General features: G+C 40.8%; 1 protein-coding gene across 2 annotated transcripts in view; it reads right to left on the reverse strand.

The window, feature by feature from the left end:
- AHCYL1 (adenosylhomocysteinase like 1) overlaps window positions 1-18,185 on the reverse strand; it is a 41,718-nt gene that overhangs the window by 15,320 nt on the left and 8,213 nt on the right. Inside the window, exons 1-2 of one of the 2 annotated variants that reach the window (XM_033198673.1) lie at window positions 5,531-6,091; window positions 93-204 (exon numbers count right to left, since the gene is read on the reverse strand). In XM_033198673.1, the coding sequence (XP_033054564.1) occupies window positions 93-183 (91 nt within the window). In that variant the 5' untranslated portion in view covers window positions 184-204; window positions 5,531-6,091. Of the gene's footprint in view, window positions 1-92; window positions 205-5,530; window positions 6,092-18,185 lie in introns of those variants that run through there. The other variant, XM_033198672.1, reaches the window with a different exon arrangement.

The raw sequence follows: 18,185 nt of genomic DNA on the forward strand, positions 1-18,185 counted from the left end.
AACATGAGGTATTTTCAGATTGCTAAGTGAACACCACTGGTAGCAAACAGGGAAGAGAGATTAGAGAGGACATAGAGTTCATTCACACCTACCTGAACTGTAGCTGTCAGTGGAGGACTGTGAAATAGAGCGAGACAAAGATCTTCGGCCAGTTTTGGTGGGGAATTTGGTGAACTCCTGCATGTCATCAGCAAACTGGATTTGCTATATAAAAGGAAGACAAAAAGTTGAAAACTTCTAAGGAAAATCAGTGAAATGTTTTCTTTTTGTAAGGTTATACATTGCCTTTCCTAAAAGCCAGTGTTGTCACATGGCTCCTACTAAGCCAGCAACTGTCCCACCAGAAATGGGGGAAGGCTGAGGCTCCCAAAACGTCAATCACTGTCTCCTCCCAATTGTTTCTGCAGGATTTGGGAGGAGGGGCTAAGGTTAAGACCCAACTTCTTTTAGTATTTGTCCAATTTTACAAATCTTTCTCACATTCTATCAAGTTTTTTTCCCCCTCTTATAACCCTGACAGATTAAACTCTTTACCCTTCTTCCCAAATCTTTCAGGAAACAGAATCTCATAGTGCTATTGGGGTTTTTTTGGTTTTTGTTTTCAGAATATTCTCTTGTAGCACATTCCTAAAGTTGGCAATGGTCTTGCTTTCTGAAAGAATTATAAAGAGATGCCTAGAAATGGTGATGGGCATTAGGGTGCCAATACTCAGAGCCCAACCATATGTCTATACTTCACAAAGCCAATGTAGTATCTCCAGAACCTTCTATCGTAGTAAAAGTTTAAAAACCAGAATATAATTATAAAGAGAAATTGAAAAACCCACACACACTATAGTAAAATCTAACTCATTAGGACTAATTTGAAGGAAAGAGAAAATAAGGACTTGGTAAACTTTGCATTAAAAACTTCCTTCAATGGGCCAGGCGCGGTGGCTCACGCCTGTAATCCCAGCACTTTGGGAGGTCAAGGCGGGTAGATCACGAGGTCAGGAGATGGAGACCAGCTTGGCCGAGATGGTGAAACCCCGTCTCTACTAAAAATACAAAAATTAGCTGGGCTTGGTGGCAGGCACCTGTAATCCCAGCTACTTGGGAGGCTGAGGCAGGGAATTGCTTGAACCTGGGAGGCGGTGGTTGCAGTAAGCTGAGATAGTGCCACTGCACTCCAGCCTGGGTGACAGAGCAAGACTCCATCTCAAACAATAACGACGACAACAACAACAAAAACAAACAAACAAACTTCCTTAAATGAAATAAGTCAGAACTAGATAATTCTTTGAAGAATACTTGGAAAACTGGCTCTAATCAATAGCAAATAGCTTGCAACTGATATTATTTATAGATTTAAAAACTGTGTAACACTTTTATTATATGGTTTAAACCTTCCTCCTGAACTCCTGTTTAAACTCTGATAAACCCTTTCTTCAAAATAAAATAAACTTCACCATCCTGAAATAAGCAGGATGGTTTGAGGATGTGAACTGAGATTCCGTCCACAATCCGACTAAATCTGAAAAGGTTCCCATAGAGAATCCATTAAGCTAAGTCTTTAGCAAATACTCTGGAAGTGTAAATGACTACAGATTAAAATCTTCTCTGTATAATACTGGCAACAGGGTTATAGCCTTAAAGCCAGGAACAGTAAACTACCCGTTAGTTATAGCTACAAAAGCTTCACCTCCTCTTTCACATGTACCCTTCAGCTAGGGGAGCACCAGATTGCAGTGTAGGAATCAGGTTTAAGTGGGCAGCCTAGGTATAAGCAGCTAATATAAACAAATTGAAAACGGAATTAGCAGGACTCCACAGGTAATAAGGCAGTAATTAAGGGAACACAGGTTTGTGTTTGCAACTTTCTAGCTAGCATGGTTTACAGCAAGAATGAAAGCAGAGACCAGCCATGTAGTAACAGCCATGGATACTATGAGTAGTAGGCCTAAGATAAAACCCTGGGGGTACTTCTATTTAAAACTTATCCTAGTTCAGTATCCAGCTGGGCAAGTTTTTTTCTTTAGCCTACTCTGTGAAATAAGGAGGTGACAGAGGACAGATCCTGTTTAATTAAATCTAAGGACAGATCCTAAAGGCATGGAAGGGAATGAGCTACCTATGCTGGCATTTAGCCCAGGGTCTTAAACATGTGCGAAGGCATTCAATGAATATCTGTAGAAGGAGTGATCCTTTCAAAATCCTTTCTTATGTTTCCACACAATTAGGATTCAAAAAAGGAAAGGAAGAAAAAAATACTTTCTTGTGTAAAATAAATCAATCAAGCTTCAAAGATAAATAAAAAAGTAAATCAAGACTCAAGTCAAACCACATATACTGCACCGGAGCTTAACAAATATCTTTATATATCCAAAGCAGCTTTTTTAGTTTAAGTGCTAAAATTTTAACGATAAATAGCTTAAACATCAAAAGCACAACTATCTTTCAAAAATATATATATATATACTCATTGAGGTGGCCACAGGTCAGCATTTGCCCTTCTAGATAGGATTCCTCACTGCATGTTCACATGATTTCTGCTGTCAGCAAAGCTAGTTTCACTGAAGAAATTAATCCAGGACCAAGGTAATGACTTCCAATTCAATATGCTGTTATTTTGGTGATGGCAAAAAATACAGTCACGAGACCATCAAACCCTCTTAACACTCTCCAGAGGCAGCCCTTCCTCCACCAGCCTCCCTGCTGCCAGCATAATGCAGACTATTCTATTCGGAAGCTGCTCTCCCCTCTGCTATGATTCCTTCCTCTGTTCGCCTTTTTTCAAAGGGTTCTGGGCATGTTCCCAGATACCAGGTACATGGAGGGTGAGGGTGGGGGAGGGAACTGCAATAACGCTTGCAGTTTTTTAGATAGAGAGGTGGCTGTGGCAAGAGAGAAATGTTTTTCTTCAGCAACTTAAAAACTGAATAGTCATAATTTCCCCTTATATTAATAAAGCTCATCAGTAGCCTAAAGCTAAGCAAAATCCTTCCCATCTAAAAATACTGGACTGTGTTGCAAGCAGCTTAGCAGCTTACTAACCAGTGCAGTGCCCCTACCTCCCCATCTCTCAAAAAATGAATATGGTCCGTATTTGAAGTGGGTAGAATGTTAACTCAAGCCATGGCAAGGATGAATGGGTTGTGTATTCTTGCAGCTGTTTGACATTCTCACCACTTATAAGGTGTCCCAACAATACAAAGATGCATGAATACCTGGTCTTTTCTTCCACCCCAAATTACATGCTGAAGAGAATCTGTGTTACAATTGATGCTGTGGAATACATCTGCTCTGCCAGTTTCCTCCAGACCTGTTAGCTCCACTGGTTATCTTCACAGCTAGTAGCTCTGTTTTCTCTTGGTGAACTACCTCCTGGAGCATTGTTCACCCTCACACTGTAAATATAAACACTGCTGCCAAAAGCAACTTTTGGATATCACAAGTTTTCTCTCCAGATCTCAACAACAGCCTTCTGATTGGGCTGGACTCACTGCATTTAAGGCAAATATGATAATCTGGGCAAGACGAAAAGACTACAAAGTTGTTCTGTTTCTATTAATTCCTATCACTATAATTTCTTCCAAACATTAAATCTTAATTGCTGTGCTTTCATCTTTCTTCAAATCTACCATCTACAAGGAATACCACACCTAAATAAAAAGTAGGATTGGGAAGAGAAGGAATGGAAAGGAAATAAAGTGGTTGAAATGCAGAAAGTATCTTTAAGTAAAAAGTCTTATGTTAAATAACGATGTTATGCTTGAGCACTCACCACCCCATAAACAGCCTTACCCACAACTGAACAAGCACACCAGTGTTCCATTCTTACACTAAGAGCGTATTTATGAAAGGCTAGAAGGTCAGATTGACCCATTCTTCAAATAGCACACCCAAATACAGAAGTCTACTTGCTGCGTCTTAAAAACCCAATTAAATATCAGGCCAGTTTAACATGCTATTTAAAGCACCTCTTCAAATAGCTTAGCAGGTACAATGGTTGACTTTCTTCCATTTGATACTGAGAATGGTAAAGAAAAGCTCTACCAAACGAATAATTTGGGGTATATCCACTACCTAGTTGGAAGTCTGCTGACAAAGTGAGCTGAAAGAATTGTGCAGACCTTACCAAGAAAAGGTTAGCAGACGACACAATCCAAAAAAGTTACACACCTCAAGAGAAGAAAAATCGTATGCTATTCATTTAGTTGATCCTAATTGATATATATATATTTTACCATTAGAAGCTGAGTTTACTTTCACAAACACACATCCTATATTCTTAGAAGTTAAATAGCCCAGCTACACTCCTTCCCAGGGCCCACCCAGTTTTGCCTGCTATCTCCTGAATGAGAAAGAATTAACAGCTACCAGAATTCCACTACAACATTTTAGCCAAGAAATGGTGATCAGGATAATATCTCTGGTGCATTATATTCTTTAATCATCACATTTGCTAGGTACCAACTAAGTATCCAGTGCTACTCCAGGAAAGTTCTATGCAAGGAAACATGGTCCCTTAAAATCTGTAGACATGTTTTGACCCACAATATAGTAACATAGGTGGCTTTGCCATGGAATTTCACTGCTCCATGAGGAACATGCCAGATATTATAGTCTTCATAGCCTTATCTGGATATTGTTTAACCTAGGTTTGACTTAGACATCTTGTCAAATTTGTTATTTCAAATGCCAATCTAATAGCTTTTAATTTCCTCAGAAAGGTTTCTTCCTAAGGGTAAAGAACTAGATTCAAAGATAAACAGCAATTACTAAGAAAACAAATCATTAAGAAAGTGTAACGTAGAAGTAAGCAAAGCAGTCTTTCTTACTGCAGAGAATTATTTGAAGGGCTAGTATCCCTCTTTTGGTACACTACTGATTCTCTGGGACATTCCTAAATTTATATATTCTGTCCCATTGTCTCTCCGAGCATATTGTGTGTAGAGATTTTCCTGTTTAGAAATTATGGTCAGCATATTTCTTAGCAACTGAGAAAAAAAAAAAAGTAACAATGAAAAACTAGAAATTTTAACAAGCTCATCATTACTAAGCATAGTGTGTTAAAACACTTTTCGATTCCTACATCTTTTCTAATCCCTCTTTCACACATATTTTCTGATTAAATTATTCTTTCTTCTATAGATTCTACCCTCACCCACTCCTTTTTCAGAGGAAAGGAAGAGGATATGGCAGACAGCCAAAACAGGTGTAACACCTTTACTTCCTTACTCTCTCTCTCTCTTTTTAAAGAGACAGGGTCTCACTATGTTTGCCAGGCTGGCTGCAAACTGCTGGGCTCAAACAATCTTCTCACCTCCTGAGTAGCTGGGACTATAGGCCCATACCACCCTGCCCAGTTTTTCTTGATATTTACCAGTCTGATTCCCATTTCAGATGAACCCAAAGAAACAGTTATAAATAAAAACCCACTCCTTGGTACAAGAAACACACATGTCTGAATACCTTTCACCTCAAGTAAAAAAAAGTTTCCTCAAGAAAGGAATTCCCTTCCCAACACAATGCCTCCAGACACACCCACCGAAAAACAACTTATCTCAAGGGCATCAACCTCAGGCCAGAGTTGAATCCACAGCCACCTCCAGTCACTTCTTCCATTCCCACGTGCAGAAACCAGTCTTCTGAGACTCACCAGGTTTTGGCTGCTCCCTGCTCTCCTTCCCTGTCTCAAGTTTCTTAAGTTCTCAGTCTCCCCAGATGGAGCCTGAGTTTCTGGGGGGAGAGGGAGGGCAGGCTGACTAATCTCAGCACATATCTTCCCCCACCAACTCCCGCCTCTGTGTCTCAACAGTAACAGGATATAACACACACACAGCTAGAATCCAATTCCACAGTCAGAAGCAATACTCCTTTCAAAGTAGGACTCAACTAGATCTTCTGTCAATGCTGGCGGCAAGAAGAGGTGAGGCAATACCAGGCTCCAAACTGCTGAGTCACTTAAAAGGTAAGGAACATACAGCTTGAAAAACTCTGCCAAAGAGTAGTTTGACCCTTGTGAGCTACTCCCCTCTCTTCCTATAAGACAAAACACTTCACTATTATCTCCCAAAGTGCTCCAGTCAATATGCAGCATCGAGGCCTGCAACTGTCAACTAGAAATAAAAATAAGAGATTAAAAAAAAAGGCAGTAAGTAGGACTGAAAAGGGCTTCCCAATCTTTTGACCACAATTTTCAAAAGAATGTAACACACATCCAGACTGTTTGAATACCTATTTAGCTATCTACTACCTACCCAGTTGCCTGACCTGTCCATATTTCTCTTTTCCTCAGTCCCACCACCAATAGTATATAAACACATGCCAGTCATCTCTGTTTCTCCCAACATTGAATTATAATCAATTCTAGGTTTTAAAAAAAACTCAGTACAGGTGACTGAAGAAATCCTGGTTCCTGGAACATACCCACTACTTTAGTGATAACACTAAAGTCTCCTCTTCCACCTGCTACCCTCCATCCCCACTTGCTAGCACCACTGTTGTACTTTGTTTACTTTTCCAACTTTATTATAATCATTTTCAGCATACAAAAAATGTAAAATCATAGTATAATAAACACCTGTACTCTCCACCTAGAATGAATCTTTCCATTTTCCATAATAGGTTTTTTCTCTGTATATACACACAGACACATGCATACTTTCACAGGGTCCTGTAAAAATAAAGGTTGCAAACATGAACATTACCAATAAATTGTTCAGAATGTATCTTCTAAGAATATTCTCCTATAGAACCATGACATATCACACTTAATATTAACAATTATTCTATACCTTCATATATCCAGACTGTCCAGATTATATTCAAATTTCCCTAATCTTCTCAAGAATATTTTTTATATCCCAACAGTCTCCTCAACCCTGCCAACCCAGCATGGATTCAAGGTTCATTAAATGCAGTTGGTTGTTAGGTTCCTTTAGCCTCTGCTAATCTAGAACACTCTCTCCAAGGTCCCCCACCCCCTTGTGATAATGGCTTTTCTTTGAGGAACCCAGATTAATTGTCTCATAAAATCACTCACATTTTGAATTTTTCACAGGGTTTCCTTCCAATAAACTGGAAGCTCAGTTCTGAGGTTTTATTAGAAAAAGGTTAAAATTTCCTGGATTATGTAGTATATTTCACCTTGCATCATTATCAGGAGGCACATGTCAGGTTGTTCCACTATTAGCAATGCTAAGATTGAGTCCTGGTTAAAGTGAGACCATCAGATCTCTCCTTTGAAAGGTACATTTTCTCTTTTGCAAGTAAAAGTTAATTTGTAGGGCGATACTTTTTTTCATCATGTTAATATCCTATTCCCTAATGACTTTACCATGTTAATAATCCTTGCCTGAACCAATTATATTGGGAAGGTTACAGAATCACAACTTGTATTTTTCTATCAATCCTTTCACATTAGCTGGCATTCTTTTGCAAAGAAAACTCTTCTCCTTTTGTCATTCAGATTTTTATGTATTTAACAGATTACACTTAATTACACATTAATTGCACTGAATACTCATATTGGCTCAAACTGGGCCAGTGGGAGCCTCCTTCAAGCTGGCTCTTCTGTCCTTTTGACATGATTTCATTACAGTCCTTCCACTCGTTTTGACAAAAGAAGATATACTAGGCTCACCTTATTCTTCCTCTTCTCCAAATCCAGATTCAACCATCTCTCAGGAGCCTTTCTTTTAGGAGGGGGTAGTATTTAGAAGCTGGTATCTGGAGTAAGAGGTGTGATAATTGCTATTAGAGATGCCTCTACTCCTAGGTTCTTTTGGTAGAGAGAGAAATCAATCCTTTTACTTATGAGTTCATATTGATATTTCTACTTCAGATTTAATATTACCTTTTTTAAAAAAAGTTTTACCATTTGTATGTCATCTCTAATAAATGTTTACTTATTTGATTTATTCTATAATGCATATAAAATAGTTTCAAAATAACAAGACTAATGTTATTATGCACCAAAATTTACTGAGTGAAGTGGCAAGGTTTCATTGAAGTTCTTTTCGTCCTCAGAATATATTTCATAAAGATGTATAGTCAAAGTACTACTTTCTGAGTGACTGAGTAATCAATTTGATATATTAGGTTAGGATTTTATATTTTACTTGGGTTCATTCCCTTGTGTTTGTAAGCAACTTAAAGGTTTCCTTTTTTCTCTTTGATTTTGACATATAAAACATTTACATGTCTCAAAACTTTAAAAGGTATACTCAGAGAAGTTTCACTGCTATTCCTAGCCCTGATACTCTGTGTGTCCCTCCCCATTTTCACTGGTTTCTGGTTTATCCTTTTTATGTTTCCTTTTAGGAGTGTGGGAAGCAAATACATATTATTTTCCCTCCCTTAATCAAAAGGTAGCATGATAATATAGTCTGCACCTTGTTTTTTCACTTGGGAATCATTTGTATTGGTTCATAGGGTATAAGAACCAACTAGTATAGGCTCAGGGAAAGAAAATGCTGTCAAGGCCGGGTGTGGTGGCTCATGCCTGCAATCCCAGTACTTCGGGAGGTCGACAGGGGTGGATCACCTAAGGTCAGGAGTTTGAGACCAGCCTGATCAATATGGTGAAACCCCGTCTCTACTAAAATTACAAAAATCAGCCGGGCATGGTGGCATGTGCCTGTAGTCTCAGTTACTCGGGAGGCTGAGGCAGGAGAATCGCTTGAACCTGGGAGGCAGAGGTTGCAGTGAGCCAAGATCACACCACTGCACTCCAGCCTAGGCAACACAGCGAGACTGTCTCAAAAAAAGAAAAAAAAAATTAAATTTTGTATAGGAAAATATCGACAAATTTTGTCAATATATATCACTGCTAGAATATCACTGATCTAAATAGTTTACAAACCATTTTTGTTGAACTTTTGGCATACAAATAACAAGCATCACTGGTACCACCACCTGAGAGCACTAGATGAAGATTTTTAAAGTTGATTGGACAGGAAGTTTGAAATCCACACTTACTAGTAGGGTGGACACCAAGATCCTGAATGCCTAGATTTATATGACTTTAAGTGCTTTGCCTTAACACCTGTGGCTTACAATTTATAGAGGATTTACGTTTTTAAAACTTTCCAGAATCCTTTGAATGTTGCATATATGCTTCACAAATGAGAAAACAGAAAAGGGGTTGGGGTTAAGTGATTTGCTTAAGGCAATTTGCTACCAACACTGAGATTTAAAAAGCAAAAAGCAAAAAAAACAAAAACAAAAACAAAAACCCATCCACAAGCCCAGTTCTATTTTCCTTCTTTTGGAACAGGCTGGGGAAACGGCAGCTTTCTCCTTTATTTCCAAGGGGTCAGGTTACCTTGGAATGGTCTACTTTTGCACTATAAGCTTTCTGAGCTTATAATACCAGATAAACATTTGTAAGCATTGGTAAAGGAAAATAATTCTTTCAGTTCCAAAAATCTTTACTAATTTTCAGAAAAGTAAAATGATGCAAAGAAATGTAATGTTTTTAAGTTGCCAACGAATTGCCATTGAGAAGTACTGCTCCATAGACCTAGAAAGGGTGGGGAGAGTCCAGTAAAAGCAGAGCCCTAACACTGTGGTAACAAAATGTTTCATTCTAGAATATACTTCCATTGTCTTTTGGGAATGGAGTAAGGAGGAGAACGTATGGGCAATCTAATCTTGACTACTTTTCTAGGACAAAAGACATTAATTCAGAATTCCCTATTTGTATCATTTCCACCTGTGTTTAAGCAAAAATTTTAGTTTAGTATAGTTAAATTGACCACTGGTTTTTTTTTTTTCCTCTTTTGGTCACTGGGGAAATTCGCTGGCTATTTCATGAGAAGTTACCATATTCTAAAACATGCAACAGAGAATATACTTTAAATGTGCTTTTTGAAGGGGTTTATCCTGTGCTGAATGGTGCTGCAGGACTATTTCTTTTACAAATGTACACTTAGCACAATCACAGAATTTCCTTTTTTTTTTTTTTGAGACGGAGTCTCGCTCTGTCGCCCAGGCTGGAGTGCAGTGGCCGGATCTCAGCTCACTGTAAGCTCCGCCTCCCGGGTTCACGCCATTCTCCTGCCTCAGCCTCCGCAGTAGCTGGGACTACAGGCGCCCGCCACCACGCCCGGCTAGCTTTTTGTATTTTTTAGTAGAGTCGGGGTTTCATCGTGTTAGCCAGGATGGTCTCGATCTCCTGACCTCGTGATCCGCCCGTCTCGGCCTCCCAAAGTGCTGGGATTACAGGCTTGAGCCACCGCGCCCGGCCAATCAGAGAATTTCTTTTAAACTAAAAACATTCCATTAGGTTCCTTTCTCATCTGTGGTGTGCCACTCAAAAAGCACTCTTTCCAAGTCACCTTACATCTTATGTCTAAAAGATCTAGCAAAGTTGAACTCTACCAACAGAAAAAGAGTTATATTTGGCCAGGTGCAGTGGCTCACACTTATAAACCAAGCACTTTGGGAGGCTGACGAGGGAGGACCCCTTGAGCCCAGGAATTTGAGACCAGCCCTGGCAACATTGTGAGCCCTTGGCTCTACAACAAATAAAAAAAATTAGTGGGGAATGGTGGTGCGCACTTGTAGCCCCAGCTACTCAGGAGGCTGAGGTAGAAGAATCACTTGAGCCTGGGAGGTGGAGGCTGCAGTGAGCTGTGACTGTGCCAGTGTACAGAGCAAGACCCTGTCTCAAAAAAAAAAGTTATATTAAATTTGAAGTTAAAATAAAATTTAAAATAATATATTAAAAATTATTAATTATTAATATTAAAAATAAAATAAAAAAATAAAAAATTTTAAAACTCGGGTTAAAAAAAAAATTACCATTGATGTATTTCTACTTTCTGGTACCACCTTTGTGACTACTATGACTAACAAAGTTCTTGTAAGGCTATTATTTTTATTGAAGTATTCTGGATTTAAGTAACATGATACATGATTACTGAATCTTGGTTTCAAAGTTATGGTTGGTATTTATTTAAAGTAATCAATTAAATAATCTCACTTTTAGGTGCGATCTAAAAAAGCCAAACTCATAGAAGAAAAAGCAGAAGGTTCTTACCAGGAGTCAGGAAGGTGGAAGAAATGAGGAAATGTTGGTTAACGGGTACAGTTTGGAGTTATAAATAAGTTCTGGAGAGTTAATGAACAGCACAGTGACTATAGTTAACAATAACATATTGTATACTAGAAATTTGCTGGCCGGGCGCGGTGGCTCACGCCTGTAATCCCAGCACTTTGGGAGGCCAAGGCGGGCGGATCACAAGGTCAGGAGATCAAGACCACGGTGAAACCCTGTCTCTACTAATAATACAAACAATTAGCTGGGCGCGGTTGCGGGCGCCTGTAGTCCCAGCGACTCGGGAGGCTGAGGCAGGAGAATGGCGGGAACCCGGGAGGCGGAGCTTGTAGTGAGCTGAGATCGCGCCACTGCACTCCAGCCAGGGAGACAGAGCGAGACTCCGTCTCAAAAAAAAAAAGAAATTTGCTAAGATTAGATCCTAAGTATTCTCATCACATACAACACACACATACACACAAAGTAACTATGAGGTGATGGATATATTAGCTAGCTTTACTGTGGTAATAATTTCACAATGTATACATCAAAATGTCACACTGTACACCTTGAGTACTTTTTTTTTTTTTAAGAGACAGAGTCTTGTTGTCACCCCGACTAGAGTAAAGTGGCAGGATCATAGCTCACTGCAGCCAATTGCTGGGCTCAAGCAATCCTCTGGCCTCAGCCTCCTGAGTGGCTAGGATAAGAGTCATGTGCCACCATGCCCAGCTGATTTTTTTTTTTCCTTTTTTGTAAAAGATGAGGATTTCATTATGTTGCTCTGGCTGGTCTTGAACTCTTGGCTTCGAGCAATCTTCCCACCTCAACCTCCCAAAGACGTGAACCACTGCTCCTGGCCCAAATACATACAGTTTTCACTTGTCAATTATACCTTAATAAAGTTGAAAAAAATATCCAATACTCAATGAATAGAGAAAATTTTCCACTTAAGAATTTTTATGGCCAGGCTCCGTGGCCCACACCTGTAATCCTAGCACTTTGGGAGGCCAAGGTGGGTGGATCACCTGAGGTCAGAAGTTTGAGACCAGCCTGGCCAACATGGCGAAACTTCGTCTGTACTAAAAATACAAAAATCAGCCAGGAGTGGTGGTGGGCACCTATAATCCCAGCTACTCAGGAGGCTGAGGCAAGAGGATCGCTTGAACCCAGGGGATGGAGGTGGCAGTGAGCTGAGATCACGCCACTGCATTCTAGCCTGGGCAAAAGAGTGAAACTCGGTCTCAAAAAAACAATAATTTTTATTTATTTTTATTTTTTAGAGACAGGGTCTCCCTGTGTTACCCAGGCTGGCCTCAAACTCCTGGGCTCAGAGGATCCTCCTGCTCTGGCCTCCCAAAGTGCTAGCATTACAGGCATGAGCCACTACACCTGGCCCAAGAATAAGAATTTTTAATTATAATTTTTAAGAATAATTTTTCTGAAAACCGAGTAGCAAGTTTTTTTTTTTTTTTTTTTTTTTTTTGGAGACGGAGTCTCGCTCTGTCGCCCAGGCTGGAGTGCAGTGGCCGGATCTCAGCTCACGGCAAGCTCCGCCTCCCGGGTTTACGCCATTCTCCTGCCTCAGCCTCCCGAGTAGCTGGGACTACAGGTGCCCGCCACCTCGCCCGGCTAGTTTTTTGTATTTTTTAGTAGAGACGGGGTTTCACCGTGTTAGCCAGGATGGTCTCGATCTCCTGACCTCGTGATCCGCCCGTCTCGGCCTCCCAAAGTGCTGGGATTACAGGCTTGAGCCACCGCGCCCCGCCCTGAGTAGCAAGTTTTAACTATGTAACTTCACAAGCTGAATACAACTGCAAAACAGACCCAGTTCCAGGAAGTGAGGTGTGAAATTCTTTTGGTTATTTTAAAGGGCTTCTTTAAAAAAAAAAATAATAAAGATAATTGGTATGTGATTATATTATCTAGTTTAGGCAGCCTCAGCTTTAACTCACCACTGAGCAAACAATGAGATGTCTTTATGTGAGTAGCTGGTTGGAAGGTTTCATAGCAGAACTGTTTTTCCATATGCTGGAGAGCAGTTATAACTGGAACCACCTAGAGCCTCCTCACTCCTCTGGGGAGGACTGTGGGCTCTGTTCTCTAATGAGATGAGTTTATACAAGTTTAGCCTGAACACAGTCCTTATTCAGCTACCTTTCAGTGTGCATATGGAAAGTCTCCCTTAGGTATCCCTGTAAAGATCAACCTAAAGTAAAGAGGTCTTGGCCTATGGTTATACTAAAGATCAGATTTCAGGGAGGTAAAGGTGGAACTGGCACAGGACTCTGTGTGCTCCAACCTCTAAATCTGGCTATCTTCCTACATAATTCTCTCTCCCAGTGTCCCATTTCATTCATGTTTCTGCAGTACGTGTTACACACTGCACTAACCCTCAGGCATGGTTTGGCCATTCTTTCAAGTTTAACACCAACTTTTCCAGCAACAAAGATATATTAACATTGGTATAAATCAGGAAAACCCTTATCTGCCCTCCCCTTTTTTATCCCGGGTCCTATTTGGTAACAAAGCAACAGTGACAGACCCCTCCAAGACCAAAAAGGACTATTTTTCTATATGTCTCAGATCGGCTCACTTTGGTTTAAGGAGAAAGCTACTCTCCTGGCTACTGGCTCACCAGCTTAGTCGACTGCCTGAGTTCTGCCCTCCTTTTCTTCCTGTCATCTTTCTCTAATCTTTACTCTTTGACTATTTCATCAGCCCCTCAACCAACTCCTGTCACTTTCTGTGTTTTGAAGCCAGAATTTCACCAAAATGTCCTCTTCTCATGATCTTTATAACTTTACTATCACTGTCAGTCTAGGAATTCACAATATAAATTAGCACATTAGGGAAATTCTTATTCTGACCTGACTTTCAATCTATTGAACTCCAGAAGCCTAGCCAACCAGCAACTAGGGGTAAGAGTGAGAACAGAGTCAGAATCATTCTTAGCATTTCACATAAGACACAGACTCTTTAGCTTAGAGAAGGCTTAGCCATTCCCTGTTTTTCTAGTGATATCCTTGAGTTGTTTACACACTGCTCTGGCTGTACAGATCAAGAAACTACAACCCAGTCTGGCTAGGAGATAATGGTTCCAAACCCCCAATTCAGGGCCTGGCTTTATCCCAATCACCACATCCTCAATTCTAGACAAGTCTTCTAGGTTCTTAGCCCTGGGTCCATGGATGGGCTTCAGGCTGCCAATTTCCTCTTATATGGTCCTGTGCTGTGCAATAAAGGTTGGTCAATGATGGACCACATACACAGTGGTGGTTCCATAGAATATGATAGAGCTGAAAAATTCCTATTGCCTGGTGACACTGTAGTGCAGCGCATTACTCACATGTTTGTGGTGATGCTGGTGTAACAAACCTACTGTGCTGCCAGTCATTTAAAGTCTCTATGATGTTTGTACAACAACAAAATCACCTAAGGACAGGGTTTACAGAATGTATCCCCCTTGTTAAGTGACACATGACTACGTGCATTTTGCTGGAATATGTACACATCTCTCAGAGGGTTCCAAACCCCAAATGGTTAAGAACCACTACACTGGACTTAAATGATCCAAATAATAACCTCACAAGAATGTCAGCTCTACAGAGTATGAATCTCTGTTTTGTTTACTGATGTACCCTAAGTGCCTAGCACAGGTCCTGGGACACTGCATCCTGAGCAGACAGGACTACATGATTTCTGGTCATGGTTTACTCCGAATACTTGCAGAAAAAGAGCAACAGTAGACTATTTTCAGGACCTTTCACATGAGGGAGGACCAATATTTCTCCTTGTGAACAGAATCATCATCCAGGAGAGGTGGTAGCTGCATTACCATCTTTTTTTTCTTTTTTGAGATGTAGTCTTGCTCTGTTGCCCAGGCTGGAGCGTAGTCATGCCATCTCGGCTCACGGCAACCTCCTCCGTCCCATGGATTCAAGTGATTCTCCTGCCTCAGCCTCCTGAGTAGCTGGGCCTACAGGCACCCGCCACCACACCCGGCTAATTTTTGTATTTTTAGTAGAGATGGGGTTTTGCCATGTTGGCCAGGCTGGTCTCGAACCCTGATCTGAGGTGATCTGCCTGCCTTGGCCTCCCAAAGTGTTGGGATTACAGGCATGAGCCACCGTGCCTGGCCCATTAGCATCTGAATATTAGATTTCCTAACAATGTTGGCCAGTCTTGCTGGATAATCTAAAAGAATAGTTCTAAATCTGGGAGCTTTCAAGTTTATCTGGTGAAGCTGGTTCAAAATGTCAATCGATTCTCCATCTGCTCTCTTGCTCTCAGCTCCTCCCCCATTCTGATTACACAGCTGTAGTTTAGAACCAGGTAATGAGTTATTGCGAAAAGCTGCCCATGTGACTGATACCTTCTTCTCCTTCTACAGAATGAGAAGTGCTGATCTAAGAAATAATCTAAGCAGGATCTGAAAAGGAAACACAAGCACACTGAGTTTACCAGGCTCTTGACAAAGCAACTTCCAACACAGGGAACAAATGCATTAGATGCCTTGTTCAGAATGCCTTGTTCAGAAATAAAACAAATAAGGCAAAGGAAGTAGAGAATCTACCTTTAATACCAACTCCATCTGTTAGGAACAGACAATCCATCAGAGGGATCCACAGGGGTTAGGAGAACACGACAAAGAGACTGTCTGAGGAAGACAAGAGACTGTATTTTTATTACGATTTGGTCCAAATTCAGTAAAAATTGGCAAAGTGCTCTCATTCCAAACATGCCCGGCGCTCAGCTAATCCCCTTGCTGTGGAATAAGAATGTACAGAATTATGAACCCCCTACTAGCCAAATAGGAGGGGCTCCACCTTCTGAACACAAGGGCCAAAACTAATCTCATCAACCATCCCCTCCTAATTATAAACTACATAGAGAAATAAGGTGCTTAACAAAGGTGTTCTCCTTCTAAACTTTGATTTGTAAACTCACTTTACCCCGCTTCCACTGAAAACCCAGCCTTTGCCAACCTCAATTCATTCTTGATTGGCGAACAAGAACAGAAACTATCCCCAGAATAGTGTTTCTCTCTGTAAAATCTTGGGGAAGGGGTGCAATAAGGTCAGCCCCTCCAAGATGCATTTTCCTTGGACTTACAATACATCTTATTACACTGAGAACACCATGTTCCCAACCAGCTTGGTCTCTTTTCTGTTACAAACCTGAAGTAAACAGATTCTACAGCAGCTACAAGTCTGTTACCAAGGCCACTGTATTATCAATATAATTAACATTCACAATTCATCTAGTCCAGCATGACAAGCCAGCTGGGCTACTTCTCATAAATGAACACTGGGAATCTTCATGTCTTGCTTGCTAAGAAATCTGGTGCTCAGAAGCTGGGCACCGAACCCTCAAGTATTGAATTAGAAGTGGGATACCACCTGGCCACCCACAGGAAACTGAATTAGTCACCGAAGCACCTATTTCAACTTCCAAAATAGTAAAATTCACCGGGCGCAGTGGCTTACGCCTGTAATCCCAACACTTTGGGAGGCTGAGGGTGGTGGATCACCTGAGGTCAGGAGTTCAAGACCACCCTGACCAACATGGTGAAATCCCATCTCTACAAAACACACACACACACACACACACACACACACACACAATTAGGTGTGGTGGCACATGCCTGTAATCCCAGCTACCTGGGAGGCTGAGGCAGGAGAATCTCTTGAACACGGGAGGCAGAGATTGCAGTGAGCCGAGATCGTGCCATCACACTCCAGCCTGGGCGACAAGAGCGAAAAATCCATCTCAAACAAACAGACAACACAAAATAGCAAAATTCTGAAGGTCTCCCTTTCCCCTGAATCTTGCCTAAGTTACACACTTGAAGTGAAAGAGAACAGACAAAATTTAGTGCCAATTAGAGCCTGAGCTTCTGGCTAGGACAAGCATTGGCCCGGTTCCCAGAAGACTGTAATTCTAAAGAAGGTGTGTTTCAAAGAGAGAAGGGCATGTATAGCTTTTGAGCATCAAACGCAGCCTTTGGCTCAGAAGGGGAAGCCAGGGTTGCAGAGTAAGAACCAGAGGTTTGCTCATCACTGCCGGGCAGAGCTATTGTTTATTACTTTCAGAGTTCCAATGTACTTTTCAAAATCAAACTATTCAACTCATCACAAATCCCCAAACCTCAAACACCCTATGTGAAAGCCTCCCTGTTCTTTAAATCAAGAGCATGTATAAACCAGGATACCAGTTTCAACTTTGGGTAGAGTGTCCCTAATGCTAAGGGTTTAAAAGTTGTTTCAATGGTGAGAAATTCAAGTTACCTTCCCCATTATTGTCTAAGGATATCCCTATGCCCACTGCCACTGGGCTAAGAAGCTGGAGGCATATATTCAGATGTTTCTCCCTGACCTCCTATTTCTGGCATTATAAAGGGATATATTAAGTTGGAAATTCTCATCAATTTCTCACCTGCAGTTCTCGGTACTTCCTTACACCTATGTGAGAGGGCTCTAAGAGTTACAAAAATCACCCCAGCCAACTGAAAGGGAAAGTGAGTCAAAGCCACCACACGAGTCCAACTTACTTTCTCCTAGGAATGATTATCTCATATTATTTTATTCAATAAACATCTATTGACAGTACTATCTGTCAGGTACTATATATATATGCATGAGATATGATCTTTGCCCTCAACATGTTCCATCTAGAAAAGTCAAATGACAAGTAAGATTCAAATACCATTAGGTCAGTCCTTAAGATATAAGTTTGAGAAGCACTACATTGAAATCAAACCTATTTTTGAGAGACATAGAGAAGAAAATTATTTTGCTTAGTTTTGATAATCTACTATGTGAGCTCCTATTTCAAACACTCCTATGGAATCAGCTCTGAAGCTTCAGGGGCATCCACATTTCATATGAAGAGCGGTAGAGTTAAGGTAATACCAAAAAAATCCCCGAAGTGGCCGAAATGCCGGTTCGAATGTGTGTAAGTTCCTGAGCTGAACTCTGAAGGCACTTTTAATGAGTCTTCTGGGAAGCTGAGGAGCATCCCAAAGAGGCAGCTGACAACGCCAACAACCTCAGCTTTGTTCCAAGCCATAAGGACAAACTGCAGGCTGGAAACTTAGTCTCTTAGTAGTTTCTGGACTTGTAACGAAAAGAGATGGTGTGGCTTGGAGGCCTGGCCT

The sequence above is a fragment of the Trachypithecus francoisi genome, unplaced genomic scaffold, assembly GCF_009764315.1.
Source record: "Trachypithecus francoisi isolate TF-2019V2 unplaced genomic scaffold, Tfra_2.0 Lachesis_group5, whole genome shotgun sequence".
Classification (NCBI taxonomy): Eukaryota; Metazoa; Chordata; class Mammalia; order Primates; family Cercopithecidae; genus Trachypithecus; species Trachypithecus francoisi.